The sequence below is a fragment of the Thamnophis elegans genome, chromosome Z, assembly GCF_009769535.1.
Source record: "Thamnophis elegans isolate rThaEle1 chromosome Z, rThaEle1.pri, whole genome shotgun sequence".
Lineage (NCBI taxonomy): Eukaryota > Metazoa > Chordata > Lepidosauria > Squamata > Colubridae > Thamnophis > Thamnophis elegans.
In genome coordinates, this window is record NC_045558.1 from 28,579,284 (window position 1) to 28,601,803 (window position 22,520).

The 22,520-nt window shown below is 37.2% G+C and overlaps 1 protein-coding gene across 2 annotated transcripts in view; it reads left to right on the forward strand.

Annotated features, from left to right (window-relative positions):
- The window catches only part of PLXDC2 (plexin domain containing 2), a 276,086-nt gene that overhangs the window by 175,561 nt on the left and 78,005 nt on the right, over window positions 1-22,520 (forward strand). For both annotated transcript variants that reach the window (XM_032237801.1, XM_032237802.1), the window contains exon 4: window positions 11,037-11,106. In XM_032237801.1, coding sequence (XP_032093692.1) covers window positions 11,037-11,106 — 70 coding nt within the window. The remainder of the gene's footprint in view (window positions 1-11,036; window positions 11,107-22,520) is intronic.

Genomic DNA, 22,520 nt, shown 5'->3' on the forward strand with positions numbered 1-22,520 from the left:
TCCTTCCTTTCTCCTTCCATCCTCTCTTCTTTCCTCACTCACTCCCTTCCTCCTTTTCTCTTCCTTCCTCCTTCCATTCTTTCAACTTCCTTTCTTTTACCTATCTATCTTTTCTGTCTTTCTGCTCTTTCCATTTCTCTCTTCCTCTTCGCTTCTGTTCCTTCCTCCTTCCATCCTTTCACCTTCCCTCCTTCCTATTTCTTCCTTCCTTCTGCCTATCTACCTTCACCTTTGTCTTTCTGCTCTTTCCCTGTCTTCCTCTTTCCTCCCTCCCTTCTTTCCTTTCTAGTTCCATCTTTTCTTCTTTCCTCTCTCCCTCCCTTTTTCTTTCTTCCTTCCTTCCTCCTTCCTCTTGCCTATCAACTTCATCCTCCTCGTCTTTCTGCTCTTTCCCTCTCTTCCCCTTTTCTTCCCACTTCCTTCCCTCTTTTCTCCCTCCCTTCTTCTTTTTCTTCCTTTCTTCTTCCATCTTCCTCCTTCTTTCCATCTTTTCTCCTTCCATCTTCTCCCCCCTCCCTTCTTTTCCTTCCCCCTCCCTCCTTCCTTCCTCTCCTTCCCACTCTCTCCTTGGGAGGGGTTGGGGTTGGGGGTTGCAGCAGAGACCAAATAAAGTCAGAAAATCTTATTAAAACTTTCCTATTTGTTGGATTGCCTTGCTGCGAACTTATAAACCAAATCAGGGAAACATTTTGCAACCGAGCCTGCTGCAAGGAGAGGCAGTCCTGCCCCAGTTTTGCAAGGAATGAGAAACGGTGCTTTAAACCGAAGCAACTGCAAGGAACCGCAGACAGGGAAAGAAAGAAAGAAAGATCCTTGTAGCACAAAACCCACCTTTGCATGGTTGTGAGAACATAAACAAACAAAAAAAAAAAGCACAGCGTCCCTCCGCCCTCTGAATAGGACTCAGCATGACTCCGAGCCGGGCAGGGAGATAAGCACCTTCATTTGCATTCTCTGAGACCGTGATGCTTTGCAAGCCCCGGGCTTTTTGGAGATTTTTCCTTTCGTGCTTAAATAAAAAGAACGAGACTTCTTTAAAACGCCACAGCTCTTTCAGCCTAACAAAAATGCAATCTCTTCCTTCGTCCTTCTCCGTCACTAACAGCTGGGGGCTCAGAAATCGGAGTGAAAAGTCAGTCCTCCATCTCTTCCCTCTTCCCGGATTCACTCCGAAGTTTTAAATCTTCCTTCTGTGCATAAACACTCCCTCCCTCTCCCCCTCCCTCTCCCTGTATCTGTTTGTCTCTCACTCTCTGTGTGGCTCTTTACCTCTATCTCCCCCCCTCCCTCTCTCTGTCTCTCTTGTCATTCTCTGTGTGTGTCTGTCTCTCTCTCTGTCTCTCCTCCCTCCTTGTGTGTATGTGTATGTGTGTGGGGGATCCCTGCCACCGCGGATGGGCTCCGGACTAGTGGAGCCTCCTCTTCCTCCTTTTTAACCAGGCGATCTTTGGCTGCTACACAATCCCAAGGTTTGCAGCGCTTCAGAGAAAGAAGGCATGCGAGAAAGCCCCCCCCCCATCCCCGCTGCCTGAACATTTGAATGAAGGAGGCTGCAGGCTCCTTTGTCCTTGGCTATGCAATTTTCTTTCGTTCTCTGCTGCCCGAACGAGTGACTAAGGCAGAGGGAGAATGAAAGGAGATTGCGTCCCTTCTGTCTCCCAGTTGCTCAGAAAAGCAACTGTGGGAAGGTCAAAGTATCCATGGAGAGCGAGGCTTTCGCCTTCCCGGGCTTCTGCCGCCCGGCAGAAGCCCCGGGACCCAGTCAAATTCGCTGCGCAAGGTGAAACGGCCGGCAGCAGCCTCGCTCTCCTGCTGCGGCTTCTGTTTCAGTAGGGAAGAAAACTTCCTTTCATGGGCGCCGGTGAATCAGCTGGAGCAGGCAGTTTGGGACCCGGCGTCACGCAGTATCGGCGTATAACACGCAGGCAGGGTTTAAGCTTGCAATTTTAGTTTTAAAACTGCGTGTTATACGCCGATAAATACGGTAATTAATGCATTCTCCAGATTTAGAAAATATAATTTATAAAAATTACTTTACACAATAAAAAAGAGTTATGAAAGGATTGGGAATGTGGAATCAGAGATCCCAGTTAAAAGAATAAATCTGACATAGCACAAAGTTTCTGTAAGATGTCTGGATATGATGGATTATATGGTAAAAGAAAGTCAACGGTTGCACCGAAAGAATCTTACTGGCATGACTTTTTGGCTAAGATAGGCTTACTTTGGAATATCAATTGGAAAAGAGAAAGAAATTGTATGTTTCTTTAGTTGCTATTTTCTTTGTTTATATAAAATATATATAAACATATACACACACACAAACATACATACATACACACACACACACACACACACACACACATTGAAATTGCATGGTGAAAGTGATTATACAGCATTAAAAAACCAGGCAATTTTGTCTACTGTAGTAATAAAGGCAGCAGGCTAGAAATTGGGATACCATGAATTCCGTCCTGGGTTTGACAAAAAGCCATCTGGGTATCTTTTGGCCACTCTCTTTTAACCCAACTTACCTAACTAGTTATGGTGAGGGGGAAGGGAACATGAGTGTTAGACATGTTCATTGTCCTGAGTTATTTATAAAAATAAGTAAAATGATTATAAAAATAATGGCAGGATATAAATAAATGATCTGTTCCAACATCCAACTTTTCATGCAGTTAAGCACACCAAACTCATTTAAGTGAAGTCTGTGGTTGCATAATTGTAATGCATATTCTGGTTTGATGATGAGATCAGAATCTTGATAAAGAAGGACGAGATTCCATTATCATGTAATATAAAGTAATTTAAAGATGACCTTTAAAATGTGAATCATTAAGGAGAAACTTTCAGAAAATAGTACAGGTAATCTTCCACTTACAGTCACAACCGAGCCCAGAATTTTGGTCATAAGTTATTAAGCAAAGCATCATGTGATCTGAATCAATGTTACTATTTTTATTACTTTTGTGATGCTTATAAAGGAAGTGAGCCACATGGTTTTTAGTGAATCCAACATATCTCATAGGTGGGGAGGGTTGCACTTCACTATTGTAAAAAAACAACAACAAATGTTACAAAATGTAGATATTGAGCACTCAATATGCAATCACTTAACCATATGGGAGGGGGAAGTGGCAGTCATAACTTTGAAGACAGGTAGCTTTTTTTTTGTTGTCTGTCATAACTTTGAATGATTGTTAAACAAAGCTATAATATACAGCACAGAGATGGAAACAAATCACAATCGCATTTAGATTTGTATACCGCTTCACAATACTTTACAGTCCTCTGCGGTTTATAGCATCAGCATATTGCCCCCAACAATCTGGGTCCTCATTTTACCATCCTCGGGAAAATGGAAGGTTGAGTCAATCTTGAGTCAGTGAAACTCAAACTGCCGAACAGTTGGCAGACAACAGTCAGCATAAGTAGCCTGCTGTATTACATTCTAACCACTGTCCTGATTTTGTTTACCATAATAGGGGTCAGACAAATTTGGACAAACTTTCAACATTCTGTTATTATCTGTTAATCTAAAACAATAAAGAAATATTACAGGATTCTTTGTGATATCCGTTTCTTGACTTGGTTTAACTTGAAGGGCTGGCACATAGCAAGTTACATAAACTTCATGGTACTTTTCACTTGACTTAATTTTGCGATCTACAGTTTTATATGAAGAATTGTTACTCTGAGATTTATGCTATACAGAAGAATGCTTTGATGAAAATAATATTAAGCATTAGCAATTAATGCTTAAAATTAATCAGTTTTTGTTGTGGTAATTAACGGCTGTACTTCAATTAACAATTTTGGGATGACAACTAAAGATTATTTTTGTTTATATGAAAGCAAGTTTCATCCAGACAAATAAAAAAAAAAACATTAATGCCCTAATGGCATAGTTATGCTCAAGTGGTGGGTACTTTAATTTCTTTGCATATGAACCATATTTGAAAGTAGCTGCAGAAACTTCAAGACCAAAATGAGAATTGGTTAAGAGATATGACGATGGTAACTTGCTTCTTATTGAGCTAATTCAATCAAAATTTTCATAAGGATGATCATGTACAAAAAAATTTTTTTTTTAATTGGAATTCTGAAATGACTACTTAGTCTCAAATTATTAACCATAAATATAAATACTTGGGTGCAAATCATAATTTTTAGAAATAACCTTGTTTTGTGCAAAATATTTCAATACAGGAGAACATCCAATATCACTTTACCATTTTAAAAGTTAGAAAGCAGAAACATGATTTTTTTCTGCTTTTTCTTGATATTTTTAGTCTAAAAGCTACCAAAAGGCAGAATAGTAATCTGCTGTAATAAATGGTTGCCTTTTTTGACCAAAACGATTAGTTCTACTTATCTTAGTTTAAAGGATCTTTTAGCAAACCATTATAGAATAATAGTTTTATAATAACTTTACCCTTTACCAGACCAAATTAATGTATGTTTCTCAGAAGTGGCTCTGCAATCAAGTAGATATTTAATATGTTTAACCTTGGCAATTCATTTCATATGCAAGAATCTCATATATCAAATTCATTCAAACTTTTTTTTTTAAAAAAAATCCAGAATACCAATTACAATTAAATCTAGATTATAACCCTTTTCTCTCAAAGAACAAGGAGAAAATGTGGCTTTTTCTTAGACTTGACATCGTTTCACAGTTTTATGCTTTATTCCAGTTTCTCAAACATAATAAATTTGAAAAAAAGTAGGAAGGAGGCAAATAAAAGAACTGTCAAAGTGTTAAAATTTCTTATAGTTTCCTTGTCAGAACTTGCCTGTTTTCTTTATCCTTGTTAAAGAGATACATCTTGTCATTATGAAGTACATAATGTTATATCATGCTGAAATTCGTGGAGAAAATACAGATAGCTCCCTAAGAAAAAGAACAAACACACAAACAAACACACACATGAACACATAGAAAAAAAAAGATTTCAATTATTAAATGGTTACTTACAGAATTGTTTGTTTGTTTGTATTTATTTATTTGTTTATTTATTTATTTAGCAAGTGGCATAGAGCACACGGATAACAGTAACACAATTATAAAAAGGAGCACATAATACTGTGGTACACATATGATGGAAATACTGTATGTAGTCAATTCTGTAAGGTTTGAGGAATTCAAGAAATTATACATATAAGCTATAGGTTACATTTTAAAATAAATTGATTCATAATAGTAGGTGTTGTATATATTTATCCAATTAAGCACAATATTTGTTTAGTTGAAGAAAGTCTGCTTTTCCTGCTGCGTAAGGTATCAAATGGCAGCTAGTGACTATATGATCCAGTGTCTGACAGTCACCTAAAAAGGAAATAATGCATAATAGAGTATCTGTAGTCTTAGGCTGACAACCACAATTGGAGTCAGAATTTCTGTTGCTCAGGAAGGCAGTAGTTAAGTGAATTACCTCTGATCTTATGACATTTTTGGCATGTTGTTAAGCAATCGTTAAGTGAATCACAGACATTAGGCAAATACAACTTTTCCCATTGACTTTGCTTCCCAAAAGTTCACAAATGGCTACCATGTGACCTTTGGATGTTGTAACCACTATAAATGCAGGTTGATTGCCAAATGTCAGAATTTTGAGCATGTAATCAGGAGATGAGAAATGGTCATAAATGTAAGAAGCAGTCACTGGCACTTTTTTCAGTGCCATAGTAACTTCAAGTTGTCATTAAACTAATGGTTTTGATTTGAAGGCTATCTGCTTGCATAATTTTTAATAATAAGAATTGGAATGAGTTTCTCTGCATTTGTGAATGTAGAAGATTGAAGGATAAAGAAGGTAAAGTACAGCTTAGTTTTAGTTTTTTGGTATCAGTGCAACATACTTTCATGGACCAGATTTCTGCAGCAACGAATAAATCAGCTACCTTGAAATCACTGTCAATTTCCAAATTGGCGTAATACAATGTATGTGTATTGCTGCAATTATCTGCAGGAAGAAGGGATTCCCTTCTCTCCTAAGTTAGTCCATTAAATGGAAAATAAAATAATAAAAATAAACAATGAAAAATAATAAAGTTCTTAAATATGTTCATATTTGCTTTAGAGAGCAAGACTTGACACATTGCTCAATAGCTGAAGCTGTCCCTTAGGCTGAAAAAAGTTGTACACCCATGAATTAAAGATACCAAGGAAGGAAGTTGCTTTTCTTAGAGCAGCGTACATAATCACTTTTGATGGAACAAACTTTGTTAGCTGCAAAATGTAAAAAAAATGAGCAGACCAAATTAAGAAGAGCTGTGTCTCTTTATGTAAAAGGGTTCAATGTTTTATTAAGGCCTGAAAAGAACAGGAAGAAGTTGAGACAAGGAAATATCATACCAGTACTTCAATTTAAATTATTTCAGTCTGTTCTCTTTTGTAAGACATCAGATTTGATTTAAAGTTTCTGGACTGTATAAAATCCCATTATATTCTAATTTGGCAATTCTAGCTTAATTTGTGTTATCAACTTTTGAAACAAACCAGTATTATACACGATGGTCTTAAATATAAGCCAAGGTCCTGGCACCAAAGTCAGCTAGTGACAAGAAGAATGAGGAGGAAATTGAGAATTACTCAGTACAGATATTCATTCCTGATTTATAACATCCACGGTCTATTTGCATAATTGAAGTTACTCAGCTGTTTGGATTTATTCACATTTTCATGGGAAGGCACAGGAGAAAAAGTTGCTCAAAAAACTAAGACTACTTCGAAGAAGTTTAACAATAAACAATGGTTAGCTATGAAACCAATAAATATATTTGGCCTCTTGGAACTGAGGCCATGCTATGATTTAAGGTGTGGAAGGCAAGTTTTTAATGGCCAAGATCTTCCTATTTCTTTTAGCAACCACACAAGGAAGTGATTTAAGGAAACTACTTGCGAAAACTAGGTAGGAATTTTAAGCCCCTATTTATTTCTTGCCATTGTTAGACAGAAGTAGAAAGTATTTATTAGTGAGCTAAGTACATTAGAATTATTGTATAATTATTAATTTACCACCCAAAGTAAGTGGAAAACAAAGTTGTTCATAACTGGAGCTCTAGGTTATGTTTTATCCAAGGCTATTAGGGCCTAAAATTTATATCAATTATAAATTGTAATAAGAAAGTTGCCTTATCTGTGAATTTTTGCATAGAACCAATGCCATCAAAGGGAGTGAAACTTATTTTGTGCAAACATATTTAGAAAAGAAAGCATCAACTATTGTTAAGGAAAAAGAGGATTTTCAAATAAGAGGCTCATTGTGTTCTGTGTCCAACAGTACAAAGGAGTTGCCTTTAAGGCAAAAGATGAAATAAAGGGAGGGAAATGAACTTAAAGCTTTTGCAGGAGAGGTAGATTATGTGAGACAGTGTAAAGATCAAAGAAGCATCAAGATTGCGAGCTCTAAAGGAAGAGTCTGGAATTTGCAATAAAAGAGTAAATGTGTAAAGGATAAGGAAGAAAATGTTGAGAGGGAAATAGAAAGGATATCCTTGGCTTTATTTTCATTAAGTAATAAGAAAACATTTGTGGATATACTTGTAGAATATTGGAAGGTAAATAAAGAAGTGATTTTTTGGCTAAATCATCAGCTTGCAACTAAGTTAAGTTTTTGAATTTTGAATAGGAACTGGAAAGTAAATATGTATATATCAAGAATACTTTACAGAGGATTACTTAATGTAAATTAGAGTGTAATCTTATATACACTGGTCCTCAGAATCAACTGCCATGAATTCAATGAGAGTATGTCTGGGCAAACATAATTTTCACTACTCTGGAAATTAGAAAATGTGGTCTTGGTTTAATCAAACAGAGAAAAATCACAGCTTTGAGCACTGGCTTAGTTTTTTCTTTTCTGTTTAACCGATGACATATTTTTTGCCTGATTGCCTACTTTTTTTGATTATATGTAACCCAGTTCACAAATATTCAAGGTTATTTTTGCAAATTGAATGGAATCTTCCTAAATTAATTTCAACTTGTTGGAAACATTTGCAGCAGTTATATGAGAGAAGAGCAGACAATAGACAGTCTTTGGAATCAAAATGTGGTTTTCTTGGATTTGATTTATTGTAATTTTTAAGGTCAGCTATGATGAACCATGGTTTGTGTGTTAATATAAACAAACCACTATTTCTAGAAAATATGGGTTTGTTTTAAACTATTGTCCAATTTACTTTGACTCAAATGAGGATAAATCTGCTCTGCTAGCTCGGGAACTTTCAGAAAAGAAATAATTATAGAATTCAACTATAGTTCCCAGTATTGTATTTCTGCTCAACCAAAGTTAGAATGACTGCTGCCCAGCTTCTTATGCAATGAAGAAGAGTTGAACTTCTTCTCCAATGCCTCTCCCCAGGGAACACAATATTATTTGCTTATGACTATTTATACTAGTATATAAAGTAAGAATTCTTATAGCTTTGTTACTTTTCAAAAAGATACAAAGATAAGAAATAAAGAAACAGAAATGGAAAATTAAAAAGGGGGAAAGTCTTGGAAGGGGGTAAGAATAAAAGTGCAGGGAAAAAAAGTAAGAAAAATAGGAAAAGAATGATTTCCAACTTTCTTTGATAGAGATAAAGATATAAGAGTACATCAAACTCTTAAACTAAGGTTAACATTTGTCTTCATTATTTTGATAAGCTCATATAATTCTAATCATCAAATCCGCAAACCAGTTTTTCTTTTTTTTCTTTTTACAAAAGTCCAATAAATTAAATTTATTGGACTTTTGCCACTTTTCTGTCATCAAATCTATCATGTCTGCCAATTTCACCATCTTCACCATCCATTCTCCCATTTTAGAAATTTGTAAGTCCTTCTACCTTTGAACATACAGATGCCTTGAGTGTGTGTGCATGTGTGTGTGTGTGTGTGTGTGTGAGAGAGAGAGAGAGAGAGAGAGAAACAGGCAGGCAGACAGTCAGACGGACAGTCAGACGCACAGACATAGACAGAGAGACAGAGAGTGAGAATGAGAATGAGAATGAATTATTAGCTTCAAAATACATCTCTAAAATTGGATTTGACTCATCATGCATTTTAAATGATGGCATAAATGTCCCACCTTTCGCTGAACGAATTTCTATTACAGCCTTTATCTGTAGAGTTCCATTATTTTTTGTACATTCTATTTCATGATTTAGCTTGCCTTGAAGCACTGATATATATAAATGTTGTTAATATCACATCAGAAAATATTTTATATAAAATCTTGCATTTTGTACATTCCTTTTTGATTGGGATGGTATCTTTATAAAATAGAGTTAATGCTCTTGATTGTAAACGGATATTAATAAGGATTTCTGTTTTACTATGAAGAAAGGAAATCTAATCTTAAATATTAGAGTACAAAGTACAATTGATACCAGGTTAAGTATTTTATCTAGAAAAATTTTTGAAAGTGGATGGGTATAACTTTAAATGAAGATTATGTAAACATTTAAAGGGACCATTTTAAAGAGCTTAAGATCAGTGACTGCATGGCAGAACATCTTTCCAGAATCCATTCCAAAGCTATGTGCAGCCAAAGTTTCTTGTGCTTTACATAGTAAGAAACTCATTCTGTAATCTCATATTGAAGCATGTAGCTAACTCAACCTTGACCTTTAGCAGGGCACTGATGGTGATAAATTGTAAAATTTTGAAGATATGCTTTTCTTATTATCTGTCGCATCATAAATGGTAAAATCGGTCTCTTTCCGCTTTGCACAATTCTGCAGAACTATTAGTGACACTCAGGACAGAACTATCCTTTCCAAATGAAATGTATTTCATATACCGTCCATGGCTAATTAAAGCAGGATAAAATGTGAATTAAAATATAAAAGGGAGACGTGGCACAAGGGAGAGATAAAAACCTGCTTGTAAGGCATATACAAAAACAGGAAAATGTCAAAAGCCCAAAACCACAGAGTTCAGCTAAAGTTCATACAGAGACACATAGTCAATACCTATGGCACAAGACAAAAGGAGAAGTAAGATAATATCTACTTATAAGGCTTTTTTCCTCAAGATAACCAATAAGAAATAAGTTCAGTGTTTCCGTATTATGCTACTTTTGAGAATGTATAAGAATGTGTGCGTCGATGATAAGGGTTGTTCAGAACTTGTATACTAGCCTTTGACTAGTTTTCTGAACCTAGCTGCCAATAAACTTCTTCTTGATCCCGAGACGTCTAAGTCTTGTTATTTTCTGCAACATAATAATAATAATATATTGACTAAGTCACAATATGACTGAGCCTATAGAGCATAAAACATAAACTTTTTCTATAAATACAGTGGCTGTGCTCATATATTTCTGTTAGCCAAATACAAGGAAATGAGTTGATAGTTTATCTAAGTATCTAAGTATGTGGATCTAAGTATTCTTACCTATGGAAACTCACTCAAGTTTATGACATAGGGTTGTTGTCAATGAAAAAAGAGCATGGGTGTCAAACTCGTGGTGCCATGTTGCCATCACATAATGTTTTGCAACATTTTTTTTCTCTTTGTGAAGCTGGGGTCGGTGCATAATGCATTTGGCTCATGGGCCACCAGTTTGATACCCGCGTACCTAGAGGAAAGACTATAATAAAATTGACTAAAAGAAAATTAGTTCAGGGAAATATGAGCAACAGAGAATTGCAAATTCAGTCCTGGCCTATCTGCTTTGAAAAGGATAGCATCAAATATACCTGGATGACGGACTCAGTTTTCACTAACACTTTTAAACTTCTTTCTTTTTATGAAGCTTCCCAATCCGTCGTGCTTCCAGTGGCTTAGATGAGACCTTCAATAATCCCAAAACAGCATATCCGTTCTGTGTGAGAATTACAGGATTTTGAAAAGCTGCTTTATATATTGCTAAATCTTTTTAGTCAGTTTTAATACTAAAAAAAAAAAATGAGGAAAACTAATGTTAAAAAGCCTTAAGATGGAAGCAGCTTTTGAGAGCTGGATCATGTTCTGAAGTAACTGATTCTTTGCTCTAATTTCCTTTATTAATTTTATCTTTTGGTGTTGTTCCTTGCAGAGAGTGAATCTGTCCTTCGATTTTCCATTTTATGGCCATTTCCTACGTGAAATTACTGTTGCAACTGGGGGTAAGTGGCTTCCTTAGCGTTCACTTTGCATAATCTGACAAAAATCTGACATTTCAAATCAAGTAGATTTTTTTTTCATATTTTAAGGAAATGTGAGTTCATTCAAACGCAGTCTATCTTTTATGCAAACATGTCCCCGCCCCTCTCTCTAACACACACACACACACACACACACACACACACTTACACCTAATCATTTTGAATAAGTTTTTTTTTCTTTGCCTGAATAGTCAAATATGTCCTTGGAAAGAGAAGGTGGTTTTTTTTTTTATTAGTAGGACTCCAAAAAAATACAATGCTTTGGCTCGCACAGAGGCATTTCCCTTGTCTCTTTCTGCAGAGCTTTAAAGCAGTTACATGTTTTCCAAGTATTGCAGGGCAGCTCTGGGGAAGAATATGCTTGAAAAAGTCACATTCCCTCATAGATGACTGAGATGACACCATGTAAGAATAATCTTAAGAGATAGGAGGGAAGAGCTGCAACTTACACAATGGTCTCATAAATGAAATCTTAATACAAAGGAGGAATGGAGTAGAGAATTGACCCTCCCTAGTTCTCTGAAATGTAAAGGCAGGGGAGGAGGCAAGTGCTTTTGGATTTGCAAGATTCTGTTACTGTAACTGTACAATAAAATTAGTGCTAATGTTCTTGGATTTGGTTTCCTGGTTTGGATTACTTTGAAGAGCTGGCACATCAACAATGAATATAGCTGTACCCTATTTTTATCTCATTCTTTGCCAAATTCACACCATTCAGTGGGATTGCTACTAGAATAAGATTTCTATAGCTGGAAATTGTCCGGTTCTGAACATTTAAATAAAATGAGATTAACTTAAAGTTTATTTCTGTTTTCATCAGCTCTGTATTTCTCTGTTCGGTATAATTTTTTTTACTAGCTATAAAAAAAATTGACCCTTAATTAATGAAAAAGGAGGGGGGGAGAGCCAACACTAATTGCTGGCTCATTTGGGCAATTAGTGTATCCTTGTTCTCAATTCTTATTTTGCCAAGGTTATTTGACTCCCATGTCTGACGAAAATCAGTATGTACTGCCATTATTGATGTAATTAATTGTTCTAGAGGTGCATATATCATACGGGATTCCTATGAATGCTAATTCTGAAAACTGGGAAACTACTAAAGGCCTAAAAGTTTTCTAATAATAAGAAAGGCTATTAACATAAAATTTCAGATTCTGACTTCGGGAGAAATAAGCACCAAGGTTTCTTTGTTTTAACATCCATGCTGAGGGGTTTGAACTGTACACATATGTTATGTTGGCTGAAGATTCCCCTGACCTTTTCCAATATGCTTGCAACATACATCTCAAAAAAGACCCTACAGGAGCTCCTCTGTAATAGACAATCGAGTAATAGAGAACAATAAATGAAGCAATGTTGTCGTTCCGTACGTTGCAGGCATATCGGAAAAGCTCAGGAGAATCTTCAGCCAACATAACACACGTGCACACTTCAAACCCAAAAATACACTAAGGCAGAAGCTTGTCCACCTCAAGGATCAAACACCCAGTCAGAAACTGAACAATATGGTATATGCAATACAATGCAGTGAGCCATGTGCAGATCTGTATATTGGGGAAACAAAACAACCAGTTCATAAACACATGGCACAAAATTGGAGACCAAACACATCAGGACTACATTCAGCAGTCCAACTGCATTTAAAAGACAGAGGACAACAAAGTTCATATTTTGGACAGAGGGGATCGCTGGTTTGAAAGAGAGATTAAAGAGATCATCTATGTCAAAATTGAACACCCCTCTCACAACAGAGTGGGAGAGATATGACAACATCTATCTCCAATCTACAACACAGTCCTTTCAACAAGTCCAAGAAGGCTCCACACTAATTTGCACCACTCAGGTGTCCCTGATGACACAGATAACCTTAATAACCCACTAAAAAGAATGCAAATGACCAGTTGTCTTCAAGGAGTATAAATCCTTCCATTCCTCACCATTCAGAGCTTAAGTAGCTTCTTGAATGAGAAGTGAAATAAAGAAAAACCAGAAAATCCAGTTGCCTCTTCAAAAAAGCACCTTTGGGACGACCATGACCTGGATGACTGAGAATCTCCATAGACATTCAGCTCAGTAATCTTACCTGCCTAGGCCCTTATTCAGATCTTAAAAATAAATAAAGGGCCTGCCATATATTTCAAACTTAGAGTATGTGCACATTAGTCCAAATATAGTCCATTCTGTAACAGTAAAAGCAAAGCAGAATTATTACATTTATTTTTGTTTTTCCCTAATTGCCAATCAAATGCACACATTGCATTTGTTTTTCCTAAAATGGACTGCTTTGCATAAAATATCCTCTAATTGGCACATGGATTTTTTGGGTACATAACTTCAAACAAACATATTTTACAGATTTTGTACTGTTTCAAATTGGCAACACTGTATTCCATGAGCATACATTTCTGTAGTGATAGAATCTGCTAAGACAGACGTGAGAACACTTCCCATGAAAAGACATCTCTGATGAATTTCTTTTGCATCCTTATCTGCTGTATTCCAATGTATTCTGGGCTGATAACATGTTCCAAAACCCTATCAGTATGATAGTGTGAAAAAAGGGCTGCTTCCCTCTACTGGTTTTATTTAAAAAACAGGGACAAAAAGTGTATTCTGGTAATGCAAGTCAATAGAGCCATTTATTTATTTATTTATTGGTCCTAGGCTATTGAGGACCTGTAGCCAGAAATCACTGTGTGAGTTAAGCTAAATTTTTAAAGCTATGATCTATTTTTATAAAAGACCATGCAAAGCATAGACTTGAAGTTGCTTTTTGGAGCTACTCAATCCCTACTGTGGCCTCAATAGACACTTTGCTTTGACATATGCCAGTACCTGCCAAATAACTCTCACAAGTGCCAGACAGTATGAAGAGAGGATGCAGATCAAAGCAAAGTTGTCTCTTACTTGTTTCCAATATAATTCCCCTCATCTGAACTACTTTGTGGATAACCTCATGTGGCATTAAAATTTGCCCCATTGGATTTTGTTGGAAATTAAAATTATTTCATTGACTGGGTTCTTTGATAGTAACATTAGAATTTATTTATTATTTTTGTATAGAGAAAAAAATATATAAATGGATAAAATTTAGCAACATTGTCCCCTGCAAACTATAAATACTGTCATGTGAAGACTGTTTTATATATCTATTCCTACATGAATTATGCAATAAAACCTAATTGTTCAATTGCAGTTCCAACTGGGAACTTCTCATAATTATAACCAACATGCTGTGTTGATAGTGCTCTGTGAGGGTTTTTTTAAGATCCGATTATATCTATGAAGTACGGAGAACTATTATCTTATGAAACATGGTTTTAAAATCATAATTCTTTTAAAACAATATTAATTCCAATTATTTAAATAAATATATATTGACTAGTATTAATATTCCAATCCAGTCAATCATTGTTCTGATAAAACAAACGATAGTTTATATCATTTCATAAAATCACAAAAATATAGTAATCATTATAGGATAAACAGAAAAAAATTAACTCAGGAGGTATGGTTTTTGACACTGTAGATAGGATAAATTAGTAAGAATCCTTAATGTCACTTCAGACAAAGAGTTAAATTTACAATTGTACTTATAACTTCTGTAAAGCAGTTTGAAAGCCCTTTCTTTATATCTTGTTTCTTTCGTTTCTACTTGTTATCTTTTTTGTTCTTTTTAAACTTTAGCTTTTTCTTTTATTTCTTTTTTCTTTTTTATTCTGTTTTAAGTTTTATGAATTTTTACTCTTCTTTTTTAAGCTTTCAATAAAATTATATTTTAAAAAAGGAATCATTGTAGAATGACCTATTGTAGATCCAAAAAAAGTCTACTATTACCTTTACCTTCAAAATGTTTCTGCAGATATTCAGCTTAAAATTGTTGTTCTATAATTTAAGGCCACTATATCTAAGCTTTACTTTCAAGGTGAACCTCTTTGAATATAAGATCTTTCCTATCTACAGTTGTCCTATACTAAATTTGGAGTTTCCATCCTTTCAACCAATTTCTCATAAAGTGTATTTTAGCCTGTAAATTATGTCCCTTGTCTTCCTTTCAATCTACTCCACTTTGTCTATTTCTATCTAAGACTGCTGTCTCAGATCTTCATATAATCTCCTGTTCAAATAAAAATTTAAACTAGGGGGATTCACTGAAATACTTTGATTTATGAGAAAACACAGAAATAGGCTCCCCGGGCAAATACCTTCTGACTAATTTCTTTTTCTAAAATGCTGCATAATAGCAGGAGGAATTACATGCAGAATTTCCCTGTATCATAAGATGAGCACTAACATATTAAGTGGTAGTTGCCATTAGTCCAACCAATATCCTTCTCATCCTTGTAAAATAGCTCTTAAATAATACTATCAGTTTGGATGGCTGATAAATATGAAAGAGATTTTGAGATGCTTTCATCCTTCATTTCTGTGTTCCATGCACTCAGAAGTTTCCATAGTAACACAGTTGAAAATTGACATATGAGTTGTGATCTTGCTTGCTAGGAAAAGATTAAAGACAACAACTTGCAGTTGTCAACATTTGGAAGATAGTGAAGATGTAATGCAGAAGGCCATTGAATTCAAACTGAAACCACCATGATATCCGATTCACACTGTAGTTTCTCCAACTGTACAATTAACTGAAGACTTACATGTCCTATGGAAGATAATGAATAACGCTTGTGTTAGAATCTGGACTCAGTATATGAAATGCTTGCCTGGGTTTTGGAAGCACACTTCTTTCAGTGTGAAAGTATGCAGAGACTCAAGTAAAATAACCTGAAAACAATTCTGAACAGAATTTATATTGATAAATTATTAGGCAACTTATAAACAACTCATATTTGAGTTATTGTTATTTGCACAATTCCTGTTCTGCTAATTCTAGAATATGCAGCACTTTGCTTCAGAACAATGAAGTTGGAAGTGATAACTTTTCCTAACTTGCAAGTACTGGTGGGGGCTGATTGCTTTTAAAATTGCTTTAGGAGTGAGAGGAAAGACAGAAACAATTTTAATTGTTTTGCACATAGGAAAAGCAACTAAAATTTTTGCTGAAGAACTATCTAACGACACAGAGTTTATCATTTCTCATACACAAGGAAGGAAAGAAATAGCAACAGTACATTTGGCTTAATCAAATTTTCCTGCTTGTATATATTTTTAAATTCAACTAATTAAGTATAAGAAGAATAGCATGGTGGTCTAGAGGTGGAGCTCTCTCCTCATAATCAGGAGGCTGTGATTATCCTAGGCTGTGAGTTCAATCCTAGGAGCGGCAGATATGTTCCTGTCTGAGTGCAAAGAGAAAATAACTGCTGTAAACTCCACATAGGTGTCAAGAAGGGCATCTGCCAGTAAACGCTCAGCTCCATTCTATCAACCTCAACTCCACCCCAATGTAAGGGATTACAGGGTCATTAAAAGAAAAAGCGAACAAAAAGTTGCTTAAGATGAATGGTGTCCATATATTGTTGTTTTCTGTCACTATAAAAGATACACACACACACACACGCACGCACCAGTTTTTGGAAGCTATAAAGGCTGGCAGAATGTTTATGGTCCTTTAACCAACTAACACATCTTTGGTAGGAGATAATAAGCTGCTTCAAAAGAATATTTCATTCTATTAGACAATAGAATGAGTAAGGAGAACAGTGTAGCTGCAGGATATGATTGAAAGATAATTTAAATATGGGAATCACTATAAAATATGTAGGCACTAATGAAGTAGTGGTTCAGTTACAACATCTGGATTTAGATTCTACATTACCCAAAGCTTACAAGAACAGGGACACTCTTAGTTGTTTCACACACACCATATTTATTTAATTCATACTTTCTTAGTTGTTTTATATTATGGACCCCTTTGAGAGTCTGATAAACTTACAAACCCAATTATGCTCAAATACAGTTAAAAACTAAAAAGTAGAAATATGTAAGTTGTAATTTTTTCCAGTACAAATTCACAGATCCCCTGAAATCTAGCTGTCCAAGGATCCTAGATCAATGGAAATTAATTGTCCTAGTCATAGTTTTCATTATGTCCATCCACCTGTGTTTTGCCCATGTCAGTAGATATGATGTATTGCTGTGTATAGAGAAGTTCTTCCAGGTTGCCCATCCCTGATAGACAAATTAATTGAGTGTGAGTCAGGAGTTTCTAGGTTGAAATCCCTTTCCTGTCAAAAGTCTATCAAGCAGATGTGAATAAGCCACCCCACTCCTTTCCCTTTGCTTGTTTCTTCATTTGTAGGTGGAAAAATGTATTCCTCTTTGGAGGAAAATTTAAAACAGTGTAAAAAAAGACAAAGCAATGAAATTTGCCGTCTAAAATGGGTTCTATGAAATGTGAATTTGCACATTTGAAATTCTTGTTATCCTAAACATGGAGAACTTTGCCCCAGTTTGCTGTTATGAAACAAAGTCTGTTGCCTTGAATGAGTAATGTTAGTAAAAATCTAGTATGGATAAAACTCTAGTATGAATAAAACTCTTAAATTCACATACAGCAAAAGCCTGATTTTCCATGGAATCATAATGATAAAAATTAAAATACTACTTTTTCAGTGATGGAAATAAAAAAAATGAAAAATTAAATACATAAATGTTAATTATGGGAGTAAGTGGAGTAACTAGATCAAACTAAATATTGCACTTCTCAAAATACATTTCTGAATTAAATACGGTATATGAAAAATATTCTATGAATTTCTTAATTATGGTCTAAAATCATGAGACATTATGAGTTTCCATTCCTTCTTTAATATATTTCACATATTGCCTTTATTAAAGTTTATATTTTGAACACTCCAATGCAGATTGTTTCTGCACAGCTAATTATATGGGGCAAACTGTCAACCCTGTATAACTAAGAAGGAACATATGTGTGTTTATTTTCCATAGAAACTTTTTCAACGATATGAAACAACATGAAATGGTTAGATTCTTAAATATAATCGATTCCTAGTGACTTTTATTCTCTAATCAGCACGTTGTAGATAAGGAGGCTTGGGGGTATCGACAAGGTAACAGCAACCACTTGGATAACATCTGATGCATACTCAATTTCAGCAAATTGCACAGTGTCTAGTTTTTCACTGTGATAGAAATGATCTGATAATATTTCTAAGTTGGCAGTTTCTCACACCAGTGGTTTCTGTAGTTGATATGACACACAGAGACAGTTTCCTTGCTTCATGGATTTAATTTTCTAGGAATGCTTTAAAAGAAGAAGCAGCATCAAAAACATCTACTTGGCACTTTGTGTAAAACTACAAATTAAACCGGGCTGAATGCATTTTTAATCTTTTAAACTGAAAATAATAGTGAAATTCAGATATCATAGGGTTTAGATCAGCTTACATTCTATTTAAAAATGTAAAAACAATTTTTTCAACTATGATTAACATAAGTATAAATGGGAAATGACCAAAGCAGTGGGGAAAAAAACCTTCCAAATTCCCTAGAACTCTATAAACAATTGGGAGGTGGAACCGATTAGGTGGTTCCGTCCCAGGCGCCTGATGGACCCTACGGGATTTCAGACGGCACTTGGGAAGATACCTGAATCTCTGGCCCGCAGTCCGGCAGAGTCCTTAGTCGCTGCTTGGAATATAGCGGCGGCGGAGGCTCTAAACTGGATTGCGCCTTTACGGCCTCTCCGCAGCAGTGGATCCAGGAGGGCTCCTTGGTTCACCGAGGAACTCCGGGAGATGAAGCACCAAAAGAGACGCCTAGAGCGACGATGGAGGGCTAGTAACTCTGAATCCGACCAAACATAATTAAGAGCCTTTGTTAGGACTTATCTAGTGGTGATACGGGCGGCAAAATATGTGCATTTTTCCGCTCTTCTCGCATCCGCAGAATCATGCCCAGCCACCCTGTTTAGGATAGCCCGCTCCCTCTTGAAAGGGAGGGATGCGGACGAACCTCTACAGGGTAGAGCTGAGGAATTTTCCCAGTTTCTGTCAGATAAAATCGCTCGGATTCAGACGGACCTGGACTCCACTTGGACGGTACCAGCCAAGGTGCTGGGGGAAGGTCCTGATCGGATTTTATGGAGCGAGTTTCAATTTGTCGCTCCTGAGGAAGTAGACAAGGCCATGGGAGCGGTGAGTGCCTCCACCTGTTTACTGGACCCGTGTCCCTCCTGGCTGATCTCGGCCAGCAGGGAGGTGACGCGTGGTTGGCTCCATGGGATTATTAACACCTCTCTTCAGGAGGGATCCTTCCTACACCCCTTAAAGAATGTGGTGGTGAGACCCATCCTCAAGAAACCTTCCCTGGATCCAGCCATTTTGAACAACTATCGTCCAGTCTCCAACCTCCCATTTGTGGGGAAGGTTGTTGAGAAGGTGGTGGCTTTTCAACTCCGACGGACCTTGGATGAAACGGATTATCTGGATCCCTTTCAGTCAGGTTTCAGGCCTGGTTACGGCACCGAAACTGCTTTGGTCGTGCTGACCGATGATCTCTGGCGGGCCAGGGATAGAGGTCATTCCTCTATCCTAGTGCTTCTTGACTTCTCAGCGGCCTTCGATACCATCGACCATGGTATCCTTCTGCGACGGTTACGGGAGGTGGGAGTGGGAGGCACCGTCCTACGGTGGTTCTTCTCCTACCTCTCGGACAGGTCGCAATCGATGTTGGTCGGAGGGCAGAGGTTGACCCCAAGGGCCCTCAATTATGGGGTGCCGCAGGGTTCGGTCCTGTCCCCCCTCCTATTTAACATCTACATGAAGCCTCTGGGTGCAATCATACCCCGGCACAGGATTAAATATCACCAATACGCAGACGATACCCAACTGTATCTGTCCGCCCCATGTCAACTCAGTGAAGCAGTTGAAGTGATGTGCCAGTGCCTGGAGGCTGTCAGGGTCTGGATGGGAGCGAACAAGCTTGCATTCAATCCAGACAAGACTGAGTGGCTATTGATGTTGCCTCCCAAGGACGGTCCTGATATTCCACCTCTTAGCCTGGGGGCTGAAATTATTCACCCCTCGGAGAGGGCTCGCAATCTGGGTGTCCTCCTGGACCCACAGCTGATGTTAGAACACCATTTGTCAGCTGTGACCAGGGGGGCCTTTACCCAGGTTCGCGTGGTGCACCAGTTGCAGCCCTATCTGGACAGGGAGGCACTTCAAATGGTCACTCACGCCCTTGTCACCTCAAGACTGAATTACTGTAACGCGCTCTACATGGGGCTGCCCCTGAAGAGTGTCCAAAGACTACAGCTGGCCCAGAATGCAGCCGCGCGAGCAATAATGGGTGTACCGAGGTACACCCATGTTACACCTATGATCCGTGAGCTGCACTGGCTTCCTATCAGTTTCCGGACTCCCTTCAAGGTGCTAGCCGTTACTTTTAAAGCCCTACATGGTATCGGGCCTGGCTACCTGAGAGACCGCCTCCTGCCATTTACCTCCCAAGGACCAATAAGATCATATAGGTTGGGCCTCCTCCAGGTGCCGTCAACCCAACAATGCCAGTTGGCGGCTCCCCAAGGGAGGGCCTTCTCTGTAGCTGCACCGGCCTTGTGGAGCGAGCTTCCTGCTGAGATCCGAACCCTCACCACCCTCCCGGCCTTCCGTAAAGCGACTAAGACCTGGCTGTTCCGGCAGGCCTGGGGCTGTTGAGTATTCCAGCCCCATTTGATGTAATGGATGCTGTGTTGATTTTAATTTTGTAATTTTAAATGTTTTAAATGTTTTTATTGTTGTTTTATTTGCTGTGAGCCGCCCAGAGTCCCTAGGGAGTGGGCAGCATATAAATACCATTAAAGTTTAAAGTGGAATTAATCAGACAAGATGGGACGGTACAGAGAATGGGGTGAAAGTAAGAAAGAACGAAATATAAAATATAACTTGCAACTGTGAAGTTTGCAGTCCAAAATCAGTTTCAAAATAGGATTTATAGAATGAAAATATTAGTTATTTTGTTATTTTTTAATATCTTAAGTATACTTAACTGACAGATAAAATTAGTCCATGACAAGATGATGTAACAATACTTTATTAAAAATGCTTGAAAAATATAAAAAATAGCACCAAATGGGTAAACAAAATTATTTTAATATATCCTCCTATATTCTTTTACGGAAAATAATGTAAACATTATGAGACAATCCAAACAACAATCTGTAACTGCATATCTGGTATAGATTTATCCCAATTCCTTGAGCCAACAGTTCCACCCTAAGGATTAATACAGTTGCATATGGGAGCTGAAAAAAAGGAAGATTAGCTGAGAACAGAAAAAAATAGTAGGATTGGTACAGAAGAACAAAAAAGAGAATGAAGACATAAAGATGACTGACAAAAAAAAAATACTGCTGGATTCTGGTTTATAGATGCCATCAGGTGATTGTAAAGAGCAAGAGAAGAGAAGAATAAAAGAGATAACTTTGTTATGAAGGAGGTAGATATTGCTATTGAAGGAGTGTGTTAAAAATGTAAACAAGGAAAATACCGTATTTTTCGCTCCATAAGACACACTTTTTTTCCTCCCAAAAATGGATGGAAATGTCTGTGTGTCTTATTGAGCGAATATGGCTGACAGGCAGCGGCGAACAGCAGCAGCGATCCCCGCTGCCTGCCACAGCTGATCAGCGGTATTCCTGGAGGCCGATCCAACCATCGAGTAGCTGCTCTGAGGCAAAGATTCCAGCAGATGCAGAGGAAGTAGGCTGTTGGCTGTTTGCTGCAAGTATGCTAGCCAGATGAATACTGGATGGATGCTGGGAGCCACAGGCAGATTTTTTTTCTTGCTTTTGTCCTTCTAAACCTAGGTGTATCTTATGGTCAGGAGCATCTTATGGAGCGAAAAATACAGTAGATTATGAAACAAACTTTAATTACAACACATTTAATGGATCTTTGTTTATGTGTATTCAAAATGAAAAGTCAGTACATTATCAATCAATCCATTTTATGTCACAGAAAAGTTATAATGGTGATGGCTTGACCATCACATTAAAGAACTCATCTAAAATTGATGATCATTGATCTCAAATACAGCCATAACATAGAGAAAGGATTAGTTATTAAAAACAAATATTTAGACTTCAGAATAATATAGTTCTGTGATGGCAAACCTATGGCACGTGTGCCCAAAGTGGCATTCAAAGCCATGTTGCCTGGCATGCACACCTTGTTTGTTTGTCTTCTGGGTTTCTGGCACACATGTACGCATGATGATCAGCTGTCCTTCCCCTGCTGCAACACCGAAAACCGGTGTGCGCATGCACACCAGCCAGCTGATTGTCGGAAGTTCGACTTTTCCAGAGCACAGCCCTGACAAGTGCACGCACGATCTTTCTGCGTAACCTTTTTGGCACTCTTGCTGAAAAGGTTCACCATCACTGGTATAGT